Raw genomic sequence first — 18,247 nt, 5'->3', positions numbered from 1 at the left:
TGTAACCGACCTGAGCTGCTGAGTGATTGAGATGACTTGGACTCTGAGATGAGGCTGAGGAGGTTTGCTGCTGCCACCCAGCCCTCCTTACTGGTGCGAAGGTTCTTTACAAACCTGTGAAGGAGTTAAATAAATATATATATTTTGAGATAAAATTACAGGACATTTTACATTAATAAGCCACAACATTAAAACCACAGTAAGTGTAATATACAGCACTGATGATCTTGTTATAAAGCAATGGTTAGTTAGAAAATCTTGGATCCTGGTATTTATATGGTTGCTGATGACACATATATGTAAGCATTGCTACCGACCAACCAAACCCCTCCAATCCCCACGCCCAGGGGGAGCAATTCTGGAATGCACTGACTGCACCTCACCCTGAACAGGACCCAAAGGATCCTGGTACCATACAGCACAGGACATTTCCACAATTTGACCCAGTATCCTGATTGCTTACAGCTAGTTTTGGTGAGAAGTTTTAACATTGCGGCTAATAAACAAAGGTCGAAATAGAAGACCTATGACAGTTACTCTCCATTTACATGTATGAGCACTAAATTCTCCCGAGTGCGAGTGTTTGTGTGAATGTTACACAACGTTCTTAGTGTGTGTGTGTGTGTGTGTGTGTGTGCGTGAGAGAGAGACTGGGAGAACGAGGTTTGTAGTAAAAAGCATTTTGAGTGCTCAGTCACAGAAGAAAAGCCTGATTAAAGTACCACTCACTGTCATATTTATGTTATGTGTCACATCATGAAAGCAGAGTGAACTTGTTCCTTTAAGAATGAAAGTTCAGATTATATTCCCTCGCAGAATTAGATGTGTATACCGTCAGCTTTTCTTTATTCTAGTCCAGCGGTCCCCAACCCCCGGGCTTCGGACCGGTACCGGTCCGTGAGTCGTTTGGTACCGGGCCGCGAGAGTTGAGGCTCAGGTATGAAATGTATAGTTTTCAGGGTTTTTATCGGTTTTCAGTGTTATTTTGTTATCGTTTTTATCGTTTACTCTGTTTTCCTGGGTCTTTTCACGTGTGTTATGAATAAATCTTCTTTTTTTCGGTACTGGTACTAGTTTTATTTTGTTGTATTTATCCGCGACACCTTAAAGGCCGGTCCGTGAAAATATTGTCGGGCATAAACCGGTCCGTGGCGCAAAAAAGGTTGGAGACCGCTGTGCTAGTCCATTTGTAGTCTGCTTAAAAGCAGTGTTCGCATTTGGAGCCCTTAAATTTGGCGGCTATACTGAGAAGTGTGTGCAGTCACAAATGACCAACTTTTACCCTTTCTTTGTGGCACAGATTCGACACAGTCCTGGAAACATTCCTCAATCTTGGGTCTATAGTGTCACACATTTGCTCCAGAAGACACCCACTGTGGACCTCTGCTTCAAGGTGTGACATGTGCATTCAGAGATGCTCTTCTGCACACCTTGCTGGTAACAAGTGGTTATTTGAGTTACTCTTTCCTCCCTATCAGCTCAAATGCATCTGGGTCCTATTAAAATCCATTTAAATTAAGTGTTGTTTGCTTTTGTTTTTTTTTACCACTGTCCCTCCTCTCCTTCTCTGATCAGCTGGACCATGTCTCCACTCTTAACAGACAGCTCCTGAGGTCCTGCTTTCTCGCAGTCTGCTACCACAGTATACTTTCCTGGAGCCTAAAAGGATCAAATGTTAACAACTTTACCAACTTTTAGAACCACACTTTAACATTTTAAGCTAAAAAAGAAATAAAAATACAGATCTATAATAATTCTTCATTCTCAGGCTCACCAGCTTCTTTCCTACTTCGTCCTCGGGGTCAGAGTTCATGGGGTCCTCGCCGCTGGAGTACCCATCGTTCTCTTCTGAGGCGTCCGCTGAGAGAGACGCCTTGTTCCAGCCTGTAGGTTGGATGATGGGAAAATCAGAGAGAGAAAAGTTCAACACACAGACAAAAAAAGGGACAAAAGGAGAGAAGTGAGGTCGATCTTTATCACAAAGCTCCATGTTAAATCAAGTGAGATTAGATGTTTGAGCTCAATAGTGAAGTACAGAAAAATGACATGAATGGATCAAATATTTGCGAAAGCCACACAAATCTCCTGTGTGGAGGGTAACCCCCTCCCCCCCAAAAAATGTGATCGATCAGATTATGAAAAATTTATCTGTTTAGATACAAAAACCACACACACTCCTCCAAAAGTCACAGAGAAGATCATCAGACAGAAAGAAAAGGAGGACCTGTGATCAGAAAACAGATTTCAGTCACCTGCATTTGTTACAAGGCTGCTCTGACTCCCAGTGCCAAAAAATAGTTGCTGAAGCGGCGTACTGTGTACAGCACCACAACAACCCCAAACAAGCAAAAAACACCCGACAGTAGAAGAAGAGGCAATGATTGATTTGAGGTCGAGTAGGCACCGTGCAAAAAGATTTAGCCTAGAACTGAGACTTCAGATTTAGTCAGGTTGAATCTTTAGATCTCGCTCCAATGTGCAAAAAGACAGTAAGACTCGGTAAAAGGCTAAAGGACTCCCACGGCAGATACACGCTGCGACACTTTACCTCAGTTCAAATCAATCACGAGCACCCACAAACAACAGCAAACACCCCACTGTGGCTGCTGATGCTCAGAGCAGCTCTGTACCTCGCTGCTTGCTCTGTAACAGACTAGAGGTGCTCATCCATCTGACTCTGCTCAGAGTGACGTGGGGAGCCGGCTCTGAAGGGGAAGAAACGGCCAGCAAAATGATAAAAAAAAAAAAAAATCAGTGACAACGGCTCAGCTGATCAAGCATCACTGAAATGCACAAGATACCAGACATGTAACAGTGATGATGATGATGATGATGATGACCTGTGGATGAAGGTTACAAAGTTGGTCTATGCTGTGCGACTATCTGCATGGGTGAAACTCAAACCAGCCTTTGGAAACATTTCATTGGTCTAAATCGTAAATGCACCAGATTCCAATTGGGCAGTTTTAGCGAACAAAGCAACACAATACAAATATATTACTGCCATTTTAGCTGCTTCTATTACTCATTTGAAGACACGCAGATAGTCGCTATGATCAGCAAGAGGATGAAGAACAGCCTCTATATTGATGGACCGATGGGTTGCTACAACGTTACACCCCGTTTGTAACGAAATGTGTCAAATCTACATTATGGAGACAATCGAAGCAGGAGTACATCGTGGTCAAGTGAGATGGCCTCTAAAAATGAAATGCTCCCTCATAATGGGGCGGAAATATACCTTTGAACCCAAACGGTGTGGGATCGCTCTTTACCAGGTGGCGTTTGGAGCTGTGCTCAGGGCTCAGAGTCGAGCCTGGCCACACAGGAAGGAAAGATGTGAAGGAGGAAGAAGAGAAGAAAAGTGAGGGAGGACAGAAGCGAAAAGGAAGCAAGAAATTAACACTAACGTTAGAAGTTTGTACATGATGTGAACAGTCTTAGCTAATCAATAGCCAAACACACACACACACACCATTACAGTGGTGGATACTCATATTAAATTTGGTCAAAGGTAAAGATAAGCATGAAGCTAAACCCTGTGAGCACACAAGCACAACTCAGCTGCTGTCCAAACTCCTGCTTTAGAAGAGCAGCCAATCAGAAGGAGGTCGTCTTAAAATCAGTAGAGCTATTTAAAAAAAACAAAAAAAACAAAAAGTCTTGTAGCAGATAGGCCAAAGTGAGCATGTGCAAAAAGGCCCGCTATAGGCTAAATAACTGAACTGAGAGCCCAAGAATTAAAAAAAAAAAATGAAGATGTCACCTTTACAAGTCACCTTTAAAGTTTTGACTAATACTGCTTTCACGAAGAGGAGCTTCTACTTCACTTTCATCTCTACTCCAGTGACTAGTTGTATTTTTTCCAATATAATTTAAAAACCTTAATATTCATTTTGATTCAGCCACAATGGCAGTGTTAAACTTTCACCACCAGGAGGTAGACTGTCTCCAACATAACCATCTGGGATCATGTGTGCTCCATTAGGCCGTGAAGCAGGTTAGACTGGAGGAGGCCAATTAATTATTGGGCACCGGGTAAAAGCTCAGACAGAGGCTCACATTCAGAACTGGATTCTGGATATTAGTATTCTTAGTTTATATAGCGAAGGGTGTTTCTTGCTGATAATCAATTGAACTTTTCATCACTGACAAACGACATACTGTGACGGGCCACGCTGAGCTGTTCTTAGCATTATCCTTCCTTTAAAAAAATGTTTGCATTCGCTAATGTTACCTTTGGGACTCTTGAGATTGCTGAAGCCCTGCAAAGTAAAACGCTTTTTGGCCACTGAGGACCTGTCAGTGGTCGGACTGGTCACCGGCTCTTCTGGAAGCAATGATTTGAAATGAGTGCAGGACAAGGGAAGCCATGAAAAGAGAGAAGACGCCCCAAACAGGGGAGTGGAGAGGAGAGAGAAAGATGATAGATGAAGACAAAAAGAACCTGGTTTAGTGGGAGTTTAGAGCACAGCTTAGAGTAGAGACTTAGATAAAAGTGTTATTGTCTTCGAAGATGCTGTTTAACTCAAACATCTACCTTTGTGTTTCGGCGAGGATGACGAGTTGCTGTCAGAGGTCGGGGCTGGCTCAGTCTTCTTCTCCTCTTGCTTCTTCTGGTTCTTCTGACCGCTGCTACGGAAAGGGCTGCAAAAAGAAAAAAGTTTGAAAAATAGACGTATGTTTGATTTTTTTCCTTATTATCTCTAATCTGTCTAATGAGTCCTTACGTTACATATAAGCCACCAACCTGAGAGAGATGGAAGTAGAGTTGTTGCTGGTGGGACTTGGGGACATAGAGTCTGAGCTCTTCTGCTGGCTGGCATCTAAAACATACAACAACAACAACAACAACAACAAAAAAAAGTATTAAAAAGGAATAAAATAGGTTTAAAAAATAAGAACTTCTGGAAAAGTTAAGAAAGAAGTTTTCACAATACCTCTGCAGGCTTTGAGCTGCTGAGTCAAAACTTTGCGGATCTCGTTCACCCATGCCGTTTTAATCTCTGGCGTCGGGGCCTAGATTAGAACAAGCGTGGACAATCATTCCTCATCTCTAAAGGTATGATTAATAAAAGCAATCAGGTCGAACGCCCTTACCTGCACTATAAAAACTTCTTCTCTCGAGTTGCACCAGATCTCAAACTTCTTGTTGTCTCCCTTGGCATTCTCTGTGATGCCCACCGCACTCATCTGAAAGAATATAGAAAACTTAAACACTAAATCTTTACTGCTACGGCACGGCATCGACCTTCCTTTTAAAAATGGAGCAAGCAGGCTCACACTGAGGGAGTGTTTGAAGCTGTAAGACGGAGCTTTCTCGTAGCCCTCCCCGTTCTCCTCTCTCCTCTTGCAGAAGAGCAGAGCCTTCTGGTGCAGGAACAGGTGCCTCTGCATGGGCTTAAACCTGGCCAGATCCTTCACTTTGGCATGACCTTTCTTATGCTCGGTCCACACGCTGAAGGAGCCCTGCATCAGCAGACGACCCAGCTCTGACAGGTTACCCTAACAGGGTGAAAAGACAGATGCGTGTTTTTGCATTGCACGACCTCTCTGAAAGCCGATAAATAATAAATTCTGGTAGCTTATTGCCAAAACTGTCCTGTAATTATAAAGCAGAACATTTTTGTTCATTTACTTTTTTGTCATTTAATACCTATTACTCGTCAGTGGGACAAGTACAGTATACATACAGTTAAATCAATTAAAACATTTACACCTTCCTTCACATTTTCTAAAACCTTTATTGGGCAAATTCTGGCTCCTGGACCTTATGTTTCACACCCCTGGTTAAAGTTTTGCAGCATTGCAGTTTTGAAACTGGCCACATGATGGAGCTATTGCAACTGTTTTTGACTCTGGCTTTGCACCTTTGCACAGGTAGCTGTGTTTCAGCTCTGTAGCCTTTAATGTTTTTAGATATTTGATTATATGTACTTAAAAAACAAAGAAAGGTTTTAGCCTGGAGGGGAAAATGGAAAAAGCAGATAAGAAAAGTGGGAAGAGAGTTGGCAGAGAGCACTTAGGGGAGAGTCTGGGGTGTACTCATGCCCAGGCCCTGTAAACCCCAGCAGCTCTTGTTAAAGAATAATTAACCTGCTCTGTATTTTAAAAGAACGCACGCTAGATATCCCATTCAAAGCAGTTTGAAATGATTTGACCACCTCCAGCAAAGTTTGCAAACGCAGTGTACTTCTTCTAACCTCATATCCTGTGATGGCAATGAGATGCATGGAGTCATTAACGGCTTTGAGAATCCCAAGAATGGAGGACAGTGCTTCCTGTAGGTCGTCACAACCATCACAGCCCTTGCTGTACTTCAACATCTCCTGCAAACATTGAAAAAACAAAACAGTGAGTCATTCCCCCTCTTACATAACAGGTGTACATAATACATGAACAGAGCTGACCTTAAGCAGTAGCTGGTACTTGGTGATTCTCTGGACGGGTTTAAGGAGGTAGGAGTCCAATCCAAGTTTATGTTCCAGCTTCCTCTGGCACTCCTGGTGTATAAAACATGAGCCGGTTAAGATTTAAGTTTTATATTGCTTAAAAGTGAAAAGGAAGGCGGTGCTACAGCTGTGAGGGCTGACCTGGAAGAAGGCACAGTCGGAGCACTGTCTCCACAAGCTCTCGGAGCGAGGTTTATTTTGGCAGTAAGCCTCGTAGATCTGCAGGTCCTTCATCTGCAGCGAAAACAATCATTAGCAAGTCAGTACGAGCTCAACCGCTGTTGACGGAAACATTGCTGTTGATGGGATTCCTGTCAAAACGACGATGTATAAGAAAATAAAAGTGCTCACCCGTTCTAAAAAGCAGCGGCCCACCAGCTCTGGGCAGTCAGTGTATGCTTCCAGTTCCTTCAGGAATGTCCTTGAGACAGGAAAGAGAGGTATAAATACTCAAACTATGAACAACATTTGTAAAGCACCCACATATATAATCAATTAGCTTAAAAGCGTACCTCTTGTGAAACTGGTAGATTTCTGGCATGTTCCCAAACAGGATGTCCTTCTTGCTGTGCAGGTTGCTGGGGATGAGGTGAGCCATGGCAGGGTTGTCCATCTCTGCCGCATAGCCCTGAATTTTAACATCACACATTTAGTAAGAGCTTCAGCCTTTTCACCAATTAATGTCAGGTCACGGTATCATTACCGACACCGCTCACCTCCAGCACACACAGCAGCTCCTCGACATAAGCTCTCTCCGTCTCCAGCAGCTCGTTCATCACGTGACTGAAATGTACACACACACACAACACAAAATACAATGCGGACTACAAAGAACAAGCAGCATGATTGCCAAATAATTGCTTTCCTATCTAGGGCTCTGGGGAAAGAACTTTGACCCCTTACCGGCGAAGCACTGCCAAGTTTTCTTCTTCTTCTGAAAGAGAAGCATGTCTTGTGCCACCGTTGTGTACAGGAGACTCCACCTTAAAAAATAAATAAATCACACACAGTCATGCATGTTTAGTATTTATCACCCACTTAAAACCTTTATTGTATCACACAACATTCGTAGAAATGATAAGAATTTACCTTTTTGGAGAGGGCATTATCAGCAGAGTATCTCCTGTCTTTTCTCTCTAGATCTGATTAGAAAAAAACATCATTATGTTTTTTTCATCCAAGTTTAGATTCGTCCTTCTCATCCTAATCAAACCACCACTAAACGAGTAAAAGATACCTCGTTTGACATCAGTTCCTGGCACTTGTTCTTCTTTAAACCAATTACAGATGGCTACTTACGGGGAGAAGAATGCGGTGACTTGACTTCAGGCCTTGGAGCTACTGGCTGGACTGGTCTCGTCTGTTTAGCGGCGAGTTTCTTCAGGCTGACGCGTCTCTTCTCGAACATCTCCTGGACGGAGCTTTGCTTCTGGAAAACTCTCTCTATCTGGTCCTAAAGGAGGATGGAAAATATTGCAGCTCAATGTGAAATATGATAAAGGTATCACACATTAAAAATTTAAACTGAAAATCTTCTCACGGACCCTGAGCTGAGAGTTGAGCACCGCCTCGTACTGGCAGCAGATGGCGCTGCGGTCAGTGAGGGTGTGCAGGGATGCTGTATCCAAGTATCGCTCCAGTTCTTGTAGAGCTGCTTCTGCCCCGTCCTGAGACTGACAGCGGTCCACTGGCTGGTTAGCCAACAGGAAGATGCCTTCCTCACACCAGTGCGACGCCTTTGAGGGGGGGGAAATACCAATGAGTGCTTCTAAGGATACAGCGCATTTGTTGTGGACGATTAATGAAGCCTTCCTCACACTCTTACCTCCTCCAGAGCGTGGTGGAGCTCCATGGCTCTTAGCAGGAGGCTCTTTTTGCTCCTCAGAGTGGAGCTGATCTCCTCACACACTCCTCTCAGTTCGGTGCACTTTGGCCTGATGGAGTCCTCGGCGTAGTGGGAGTTTTCTATCAGCCTGTCACCTTCGCTGACCAAGGACAAGGCGAGGTCTAAGATGTCCTTTCAAAACACACCAAAACAATTGCAATCATTGGAATATATCTTTATTATAAGTCAGAATATACAGAATTCTGCCTCAGCAGCAGAGCGGGACACAATAGTATATACTGGTATTCAGCATTTTGAAGATCTATAGAAATTCTGCACGAACAGAGGACAGAAAATGCTGAGCATGTCTTTTTGAACCACATGAGCAAGACTGCGTGTGCAATTGTGTGTACTTACTCGGGCTTTATCCTCGTGGCCGCTGAGCTCTCTGAGGACGTGCTCTGCATGGGCGGGGCTTACGCTGACCTCGGAGAAGCCCGACAATCGCTCGGACGTCACATCGAGTTGGGCGCGCACCTGAGGAGCACAGGGATTGATAAGCACGTCATTTTCCGAGATTTGGATTGGAAATGAGAGGATGACTCTTGACTCACTTCACGGAAGTGCTGCTCAAAATGGCGGAGGTGCAAACACTGCTCCAGCTTGGTACGGTGGCGCTCCCAGAAGTCGTCAAATGCCATCTCCGTCTCATCCAGCTGACCTAGGAGTCTGAAAAGGGAAAGGAGGCAAATGAGAAGCGATGGGAGACAAAAGAAGACATTTATTCATGCATGCAGGGGCAACTTCATTTTTTATTTATGCATCCTTCAGTTTAGTCATCCACCTCTGCACAGTGGCCAAGTTTTCCTGTTCATCATGCGTCATGTTGTATTCGGGGTCTGCCTTGAGAGGCTCGTTGATGCAATCCAGCAGCCGTCCTCCTTGTGACTGCGCCACCCTCAGGTCCTCCTGGAAATTCGAACCATTTTAAAAACTTTCTAAAAGCAACAAAAAGAGAAAAAGAAGTTTGCCACAAAAACAGAAAAGCATCTCCAACCTTCATCGTATCCTTTTTCAGTGTGTGCGTCTGCAGCAGGATGGTGGTGGCCTCAGCATCGTTGGGTAACTCGGTCTCTGCAAGCTCAGTGCCAAACGCTTGCAAGGTCTGAGCCGTGGTCTTCACCATGAGGGCGAAGGCCTCAATGGCCTGTGGAGGGCATACACGTATGCATATGTATGTGGCAGAGAAAAAATAAGTCAGAACATACATAAATATATATATATTTAAAGAAATCGGGGACAAAATAGTCATGTGTGTGTACATACAGTGCGGTGTGAGATCCAGCTGTCATGGTGGTATTCCTGTGTGCCTCCCAACTCTTTGGTTAGTTGTCCTGGATCGATATACGCATGGAGCTCAGTCACAGAACTCAGCATCACCACCTGACACACACATACACCCAAACTGATTAAATGAAATACTATCACACATTTATTTTGAGATGAATACAAACATAAACATAAGTTACAACAGTGACGACAGCTCTACACTAGCTAAAATAATAATTGTGCTCTCAGTGACTCACAAGGGAGCCATTACGTAAAGACAAAGTGCTGCGGTGTATTAGTCATACCTTCATTTTGAACTCATCCCTGTTGAACTTGAACAGGAAGTCCGACAGAGTCCGCTGGAACAAAGTAGTGGGACGCAACACCAGAACCAAGTGTAAGTTCCCGGGAAATGAACCCTTACAGAGAAAGGAGGACAGGGAGTCGGATTAGACAGTGATCAATACCTTACGCTTACTTCCACCCACAAATTATCCCAAGAAATTTCAATAACTGAGGTGTGCAGAAGAGCATATCTGAATGCCAAAGCTTGAAAGATATGGGCTACAACAGCAGAAGACCACAATGAAAACTTGAAATTGAGGTTTCAATTCACAAGCTTAACAAAATTTTATAATAGAAGACTGAAAAAACGTTGCCTGGTCTGATGACCATATCTGCTGTAGGGTCAGAATTTGGCATAAATGACATGAAAGCATGGATCCATCCTGCTTTGTATCAGCGGTTCAAGCTGGTGTCAACAGCGTTAAAATCGAATCTGTGACATGAAGCCATGAAGAAGAGCAAGGTGCACAAGATAAAATGCATCTGATGAGTGCCTGCTAGATGAAGTGCTGCACATTTTGGCACAGAGGCTTTGACCGAACAGAACAGAAAAAAGCTCTCGGTTAAACTGAAGTCCCTGTAACAGCCCTCCCTATATAACTACCTCAGAAGCAATGCTGTGCTCATAGCCTAAAGCAAAGTTGACTTTAACACACTGTAAATTTGTGAGATATAAGGTTCACAGTTGTGCCAGTCCAACTGTATAGTCTCTCGATCCTGACAGTAATAAAGGCAGAGCCCTGGTTTAACGGTGCAGCTCCTGAGTGAGGCATTAAACAAACCTCACATCTGTGCCCACTGTCCCACTGCTGCAATCCCAAACCAGCAGTAAAGAGATTTAAGAGCGTTTAACATCTAATAAATCTGCTGCGTTTCTTCACTGCAGTTCCCCTGCAGCAGCTCTCACCTAGAAAGCTGTGATTGCAGTGTAATGTTATTAGTCCTGTGACTTTGGGGAGTAGCTGTAGCATTTGGTCTGTCCACCTCCACACTAGCAAGTTAAAAACACAGAACTGCCTTCAGACAGGCAGCAGCTCTGGAGGCCACTCAGCTGAAAGGCTATATCGGTTGTGGCTTCCTGTAAATCCCCGAGTGAATTGCTCCGCCCTGTTAGACATCGTAAATCAATGCAGGATGACATGTGCACACACACACACACACACACACACACACACACACACACACACACACAGCACCAGAGGCAAGCTTAGAGCTCTGTGACAAGCTCATGACATTTTTAGCATAACCATAAATTGTGTCTGCTGACAAAAGAAAATCTGAAAGATGATGATGCTTAAAGATTAAAGCTTTTTTCCTGTTGTTTTTTGGTTTAGAGCTGGTTTAATTGACACTGCTTTTCTTGGTAAATTCATGTCTTTTCTGCTGATCAAACTTCAGCTGAGGTTTAACCCACTGAGCCATGCACATATAATATCTAAATACAGCGCCCTGTGTTATTTGGGAATATTTTTAGTTGATTTATTCACTGACAAAAGTGAGTGTGTGACGACAGTCTGTACAAAATAGCGCCACGGCTGCCTTATTCATTGGAATCACTGGTAACACGCAGCAAAGAGTACGAGCCCTACGATAAATAAGTCATCCGTAAAGCATGGCTTCAATTTAGTCTACAAGGAAAAGGACTGCACTGGTACAGAGGCGCTCACACACATCCAGCGTGCATACATCATTGTCATGAAATGCCTGCATTGGGTTGTCATGGAAACGCGTGGAGAGCCTTAGCGGGAAAGAGAGAGTAGACGACGAGTCGTCTAAGAGTGTTCCCTGTGCCGCAGCCTCATTCTACTCGTCCCGTCATTTATTTTTGGCTTTTACACACACACACACACACACACACACACACACACACACACACACACACACACACACACACACACACACACAAAGACAGAGCTTGCTGTGATGTTGATGAAAGACAGCCAGGTTGGAAAATTCACTCACTCTACACAACATCTTTCCACCCATACTGCCTGCATATCTTTTACATACAGTGCTTCCTATTGGGATTAATGACAGATGACAGTGCATGTTAACTACAGAAAAAAATGATGCATTGTGTATTTTTTTAGTTTTTCCTTTTTTCCCCCTCATCAATAACACACCATCCAGACATCAGTGAGCAGCGCATGTGTAATTGGAGGTCATTAAATTCAATAAACCCTGAGAGGTCCTGTTTTAATTTGTAGCTCTGCATTAACATGACAATACACGTGCTGCTCGGTGCACTCCCCGTGACAGATGAACACCGATACCCCGCATAAACATTAAAGCGATGCATGCACGCGCACGCACAGACATTTTCCGCGCGCATTAATAAATGATAAGAATTAGAATATAATTTTCTTTTGAGCGGGATGATGGAAGGGAAGAAGGATGGGTGGAACGGGAAAAACCACTTCAGTCATGTCCTCTAATCACATCCACACTGCTCTCCCGGGAGTTGGCCCGCCACCATATTAAACCACCTCCATCCACCACGTGCTCAAACCCCCCCTCCTCCGCCTGCATTACTGCTCTCACTTTTAGACGTGAACAATGTCCCAGTTGCGACAAAGACGCTCAGCTGAGATCTTGACAGGGAGAGTGCTAATATTTAGTGGAACGCCTTTTTAGCTGATGTTAAAAACGATCTGTTGCAACAAACCCGAGCCTCTCACTGGCACCGGCTGACTGAGCCATCTGCATCCTCCGCCTGCAGCAATGTTTCCGTATGCATGGATGCCTGTGTATTTATTACCCCTAATCACAAAGACAAGCTGCAGCAGACATGAAGGTGTCCCATAATTTAACCAGAATACTAGATAAATTCTGGCATTTGCATATATGGTAAGATGGTCCTCCATGTTCACTACACAAAGTGGGGGGGAAAGGAAACTAACACTTCAGACACGAGCAATAATATTCTCTCTAGGGCAGTGGAGTGTTTCTTTAAATCTTTAAACCCAACACCTGAGTGTCTCTTCACAGTAACCAATTATTTCCGCACTGATAAATATCAAAATCAAACTATCCAATGAGCTCACTACCTTAATTTTACAACCCAGCACTGTGTCTAGATGGTGAAAGCACCAACAAAGCAGCCTGAGAGCATCTGTGCCTTCGCTTTGCAGTAATACTACTAACACTTGCCCACTCCTTTATTTTTTTCCGTCCCTCGTTCCCCCTGGCAAACCAGCAAATGGCAGCACGTGACCTTGAGCAGCCTTCACGAATAGAGCATCTCACGGGACGATGAACAACTTTCATTCTCCAATGAGGCCGACTGCCACTGGCTAGTGGACAAAACAGGCGTGTCCAGCAAGGACATCCAACCACAGGCGAGTGAGGAGGAGATCATGTCAGACAGTTGGTCTCACCACCTGGCCTTCATGCCTTCAGGTTAGGTTATAATGCTGCCTGTTTCCAGTGTGGACTTGACATACCCTTTTATATTTTACCTCCCTCCCTACATGAAACATGAAAAGGCATTCACATAACAGCTGAAACTGCCAGTTGGAATCTTATTCACACAAAATATCCACTACATCAAACCATTACATCATTCTTTTTGGGAGCAGGCCATGAATATATATTTTTTAAAAAAGCATTTCACTGCACTGAAAATAAAAATACACATTTCAGCTTTCTGAGTTAAAAAAAAATCCTTTTTAAAGTGAGGAAGGCAACTCTGAGGGGGGTGAGAACTAAACAGAAGAATGGAGTGATGGATGATTCAAAGGGGAGAGAGACGGGGTAATGAGAGGGAGAGGTAAAGGAAGGAAGGGATATCCAGCAGAGAAGCTTCTGCTACCACGCTGATAAACTCTACCACCACTCTAAATTATAGGAGGCCACTTTGTCATCTTGGCTTGATTTCTCTTCTTTTTTTTTTTTTAATCTTTTGTTTAATTTAAAGACAGAGAAGACTGGGAACAAAAAGACCCAAAATGGAAATATATAAAGATTATACACTGTGTAGCTTTGGAAGTGTGGTGGTGGTACTGAAAATGTTTTGTTATAAATAAAATGGAATTTTACAGGAGGTCATCTCAAGGCTCCAGGAAGGACTGCACACATAAAGCTATGTCTCACTGAGCTGATATGATTAACTGATAAAGGTTGGCCACAAATATATCAGTCTGAGCACATATGTTGTCTGATATGAAAACTGAATATAGAACACTATACAGAAATACATGCATTAGGTAATTTAGAAGTGGTTTTATAACATTATTTAGTCAGTAAGGTGGTTTTGGCTTCACAGTTTACGATACACTGAACCACTGTTTGCAGCTCATACATGAAGTGAAGCTAAGCAGATGGTGGTGTTAGGTTAAATGACTGTCACTTCCAGAATACCTATATGTGCATACATAAAGGATACATGTACAATTTACTAAGACCTGAGTATCATTTGCCAAAAATTATTTATGGGCCTAAAATAAAGACTAAAATGGCAAAAGAATTACACACTGCACAAAAAATTTAAGGAACAGTTTGAAAATACATCAGATCTCAATGGGAAAAAACACATGCTGAATATCTACACCCGCATGGACTGTTTAATGTGTTAGAAGAGCTGAATTCAAAGACATAATGAACGATGTTACAGGTTTTCTCCATGGCTTCTCCAGACCCTTTCATGTCTGTCACAAGTGGACAGGGTGGACCTGCTCTCACCTATGAAAAGCACAGGGTGCCAGTGTGGACCTGTCAGTTGTGGTATTCTACGGCACTATGTGGTGCTGGGCACTGAGCACAGGGCCCACTAAAGGATCTCAGGTCCTCAGGCCGCCCTCATGAATTCTGTTTCTAACTGTTTGGTCAGAGTCCTGCTGGAGATAATTTTATAGCTCTGGCAGCGCTCATTCTGTTCCTCCTCACATAAAAGAGCAGATATCAGTCCTGCTGATGGGTTAAGGCCTTCAACGGCTCTGCCCAGCTCTCCTAGAGCAGGTGCCAGTCTTCTGGATATTTTTAAAATGTTAATATCTTGCCAGTAAGACGTTACTGATAAAAACATTAAACTATTATTTTTAGATAATATGATTTCAGCGCTTAGTCCATACTCAATGATTACATTCACACTTTTCCTTCAAAAAACATCTCTGTGGTTTTGCTTGCACCTTGAAGTAGCTTTACACCTGATAAAGCAGATTGATTGTTGGTTCATGGAATTCTACAGCTCATCAACATCCTGTTTCAGGACACTGAACGAGCCAATGGACTGGAATAATGGTTCATTATTACCATTATTAGCACTGGATATTTTCTGTGTGTAGGTTAACTTGACTTTGCGTTCAGTTACCAAAGCCAGCAGCCTCATAATGACTTATTTCCACAGTGGGGATAGTTTTCAAGAGATACCATGGAAAAACCGTTAATGATAACCAGTGCCCAATTAGCATACATTAGCATAAATTTGCATACATTGGACATGGTAAAAGGTACAATACAGGAAGAGCATCCTGACAACAGATGTGAAGGGGTTGGCGAAGCTTTATCCTTGTTTTGGCCGACGTTATTACGATTCACAGATAGAGTACTGATTACAGATGACAGCTTACAAAAAAATTTAAGTAAGGGAAAACCAAAGTGAAACATGGTATAGTGTCATGGTCTCCGCCCCTCGTCAGCTGACAGCCGTCAGGTGTTTTGTTTTGTTTACCTTTCTCTCTCACCTCTGCTCTCCCTTTCTCTCTCGCCCTCTTCCATTCTCTCTTTCTCCTGCCGGGGCGGAGCTCAGTATGGGCTCCTGCCCCTGGCCTACGCACCTGGAGGTGATCAGCACATCTGTCGCTGATCATGAAAGATTGGAACCCTTCTTAAGAGGGCGAGTCTGCTCTACTCGTCGCTGGATCGTTGAGTCATCAGCGTCAGTCGTCCTGTATTTTGTAGAATCAGTTTATGAGCATGTCTGAACCAGGAGACTAATGGTTTTTTTCTGCCTGTGCATAGATTGCCTCTGGACTTGTTCTTCCCCTGTGCCTGGCGACTGAACGGGAGCAAGAGAGATAAAGGAGAGGAGATGTGCTAGGACTGAATGGAAACTTTCCCTTCCTGGACTCCTGCCTCTTTCACTCCTGGACCCTGGAACCCCGGCACCTTTTTCTTTGGACACTATTATGTATATATATGAATTCCACTGTAGGAAACACTGTAAATAAATGCACCTTTTGAAGACACTAGTGGTCTGCGCGTGAGTCCGATCTACGAAACGTGACATATAGTACGAAAAATTAAAGTCAGTGCCCAAGCAATAGCTCTCTCTCTCAAAGAAAAGCCAAATAGAGAACACCGCTATTGGCCAACATCTTGCTGACTGCTACCAGTCGATCTGCAAAAAGACACATACTTAAATTCCCACCTTGGCATCTTCAAATGTCTTAAAATCTAAGATTTTTAGTGCTGTGGCGTGTCACCTCACAGACCTCAGCTCAGTAGATAGGACAAAAAGATGGGAGGATAAAATCAGGCACAACATGCTAGATTTTACCGAGGAGCGATTTATTTACTTATTTTGGCCGGCCTCCCTCCCTGCTCCCTGGCTCTGCTGGAGATTCCTTCCCGTTAAAAGGGAGTTTTTCCTTCCCACTGTCGCCACTCGCTTGCTCAAAGTGGATCCTCTGATTGTTGGGCTTTTCTCTGTATTATTGTAGGGCCTTTTCCTTACTATTTAAAGCGCCTTGAGGTGACTTGTTATAATTTGATGCTGAAAAAATAAAATTGAATTGAATTGAGTTTCATTTGAATTTAATACAAATAGTTTATAATATAATGGTATAAATGGCATTTAATTTTAATTGTCAGAAATGACAATAAGTATGGACACTTCAGTTTCATGACTATTGATTATTATTACCAAGTCTGCCTAATTTACATGCATATTAAGTATTATTATAATAATAAGATATATAACCCCTCTCTTATACTACTAGTCCCCCCTCTCTTGCCTTCCTCTTTAATGTCACACTCTCTCTTCAGTTTATCATCTTATAGAGTTGTGAAAGTTACCAAGAAGTAAGTAGGCTAGTAGGCTAATGGAGCATACACTGATGGTTAAAAAACAATTACAGAATGAGACTCATGGCCAGCACTGCGTGGACCTTCTATTTCTGCTTTTTGAGTAAGTCTCAGCGTACACAAAGGCTATGAGTGCACTTTCAGAGATTCCACCACCCACTCTAACATAATAAGCTATTTTTAACCTCATCCTGCCACATTTCAACATGCAGAAAAAGGAAAATGTCCAAGCTCCCAGTGCATATGAAGTTAATGAGGTAAAACAACCACTTACTGCATGCGCAATTTCACAAATACTAAAAACTCCAAAACATCTATTATTCTAAATGCTGCTAAGCTGAAAATTATACACACGGACAGCTGACACCAGCAACTACACCCACAGATCTGGACTAAAACAAGCATTAGCACATAAAGAGTAATGCACACACTCCAAAACAGCTATTTGGAGTCATCAGAGGGATTTTGTCAGCAAATGATGCACGCAGACAAATTGGTTCGGTAAAGTCCTAGGACAGTTTCTCCCATCTTCCTCCGACACGCACACACATAGAAACACACACACAAAAATGAAATAAATAACCAAACAAGTAGGTTCTTACTGCGATGCGGAGCAGGGTGGCCCTGACAGCAGCCCATCGGTCCAGCCGTCTGTCGATGACCAGGATGAAACCCACTCCTGATGCTTCCACACTACAGGAGAGAAACACACACATACACACACTGTTAATCCCCACAGAAAAACATCTTTGCTTTTCCTGTGTGTGCAGGAAAGAAAAAGAGGGTGTGTATGTTTAAGTCAAGGCCTCGATAACAAGGCAAACTACTGAATTTGGTACCAGAATATCCCCAAAAAGGGGCCTTAACTAGAATTTGCCCTCCACAGCGGTGGCTTGTACATTATTGAGAGGGCCCTTGAGCTCCAGCTAAAGCAATAATTGAGTTATTTTATAAAAAATAATTCCAAATCAGCTTGCATTAAGAATACGTTAGGCAGTTTCACTGTTGGCTGACAGATTATGGCATAGGTTATGTCTATTATCTAGGAGGTTTAGGAAACTTGCAGACAAATCAGGCCCACTGTAGGTCACTGTAGACATAGCTAATCAAAGCTTTTGTATTATCCTAAGGAAAAAAAACTGAAGAGGTTGCAGTTTCTTTGTTTAGTGCTATATAACCTTTTTAAAATGTCAAATTTACAGTTAAGATGCAGTTGCAGCTGCTGAATGGGCCTTTTGTCAGTCCTTCACTTAGTTGGAAAAAAAAAAGGGTA

The 18,247-nt window shown here is 43.1% G+C and overlaps 1 protein-coding gene across 12 annotated transcripts in view; it reads right to left on the bottom strand.

Moving 5' to 3' along the window:
* Nucleotides 1-18,247, bottom strand: part of mcf2la (mcf.2 cell line derived transforming sequence-like a) — a 54,699-nt gene that overhangs the window by 2,717 nt on the left and 33,735 nt on the right. For 8 of the 12 annotated variants that reach the window (XM_085263946.1, XM_085263947.1, XM_085263945.1 and 5 more), the window contains 28 exons: nt 17,577-17,667; nt 9,912-10,025; nt 9,604-9,720; nt 9,335-9,484; nt 9,122-9,246; nt 8,892-9,006; nt 8,695-8,814; nt 8,278-8,469; nt 7,997-8,188; nt 7,752-7,905; nt 7,542-7,594; nt 7,356-7,435; nt 7,169-7,235; nt 6,965-7,080; nt 6,804-6,873; nt 6,594-6,686; nt 6,411-6,503; nt 6,204-6,329; nt 5,284-5,505; nt 5,101-5,193; nt 4,941-5,019; nt 4,751-4,826; nt 4,541-4,647; nt 4,238-4,330; nt 3,242-3,316; nt 1,775-1,884; nt 1,547-1,659; nt 11-114 (listed from right to left, as the gene is read on the bottom strand). In XM_085263946.1, the coding sequence (XP_085120072.1) occupies nt 11-114; nt 1,547-1,659; nt 1,775-1,884; nt 3,242-3,316; nt 4,238-4,330; nt 4,541-4,647; nt 4,751-4,826; nt 4,941-5,019; nt 5,101-5,193; nt 5,284-5,505; nt 6,204-6,329; nt 6,411-6,503; nt 6,594-6,686; nt 6,804-6,873; nt 6,965-7,080; nt 7,169-7,235; nt 7,356-7,435; nt 7,542-7,594; nt 7,752-7,905; nt 7,997-8,188; nt 8,278-8,469; nt 8,695-8,814; nt 8,892-9,006; nt 9,122-9,246; nt 9,335-9,484; nt 9,604-9,720; nt 9,912-10,025; nt 17,577-17,667 (3,140 nt within the window). Of the gene's footprint in view, nt 1-10; nt 115-1,546; nt 1,660-1,774; nt 1,885-2,630; nt 2,706-3,241; nt 3,317-4,237; nt 4,331-4,540; nt 4,648-4,750; nt 4,827-4,940; nt 5,020-5,100; nt 5,194-5,283; nt 5,506-6,203; nt 6,330-6,410; nt 6,504-6,593; nt 6,687-6,803; nt 6,874-6,964; nt 7,081-7,168; nt 7,236-7,355; nt 7,436-7,541; nt 7,595-7,751; nt 7,906-7,996; nt 8,189-8,277; nt 8,470-8,694; nt 8,815-8,891; nt 9,007-9,121; nt 9,247-9,334; nt 9,485-9,603; nt 9,721-9,911; nt 10,026-17,576; nt 17,668-18,247 lie in introns of all 12 variants that reach the window. The other 4 variants (XM_085263952.1, XM_085263942.1, XM_085263949.1 and 1 more) reach the window with 4 other exon arrangements.

The sequence above is a fragment of the Mchenga conophoros genome, linkage group LG23, assembly GCF_057382185.1.
Source record: "Mchenga conophoros isolate Kocher_MC1m ecotype Shallow Benthic linkage group LG23, M_conophoros_male_GT1.1, whole genome shotgun sequence".
NCBI classification, from domain to species: domain Eukaryota; kingdom Metazoa; phylum Chordata; class Actinopteri; order Cichliformes; family Cichlidae; genus Mchenga; species Mchenga conophoros.
This window is presented reverse-complemented; position numbering and strand designations above follow the sequence as displayed.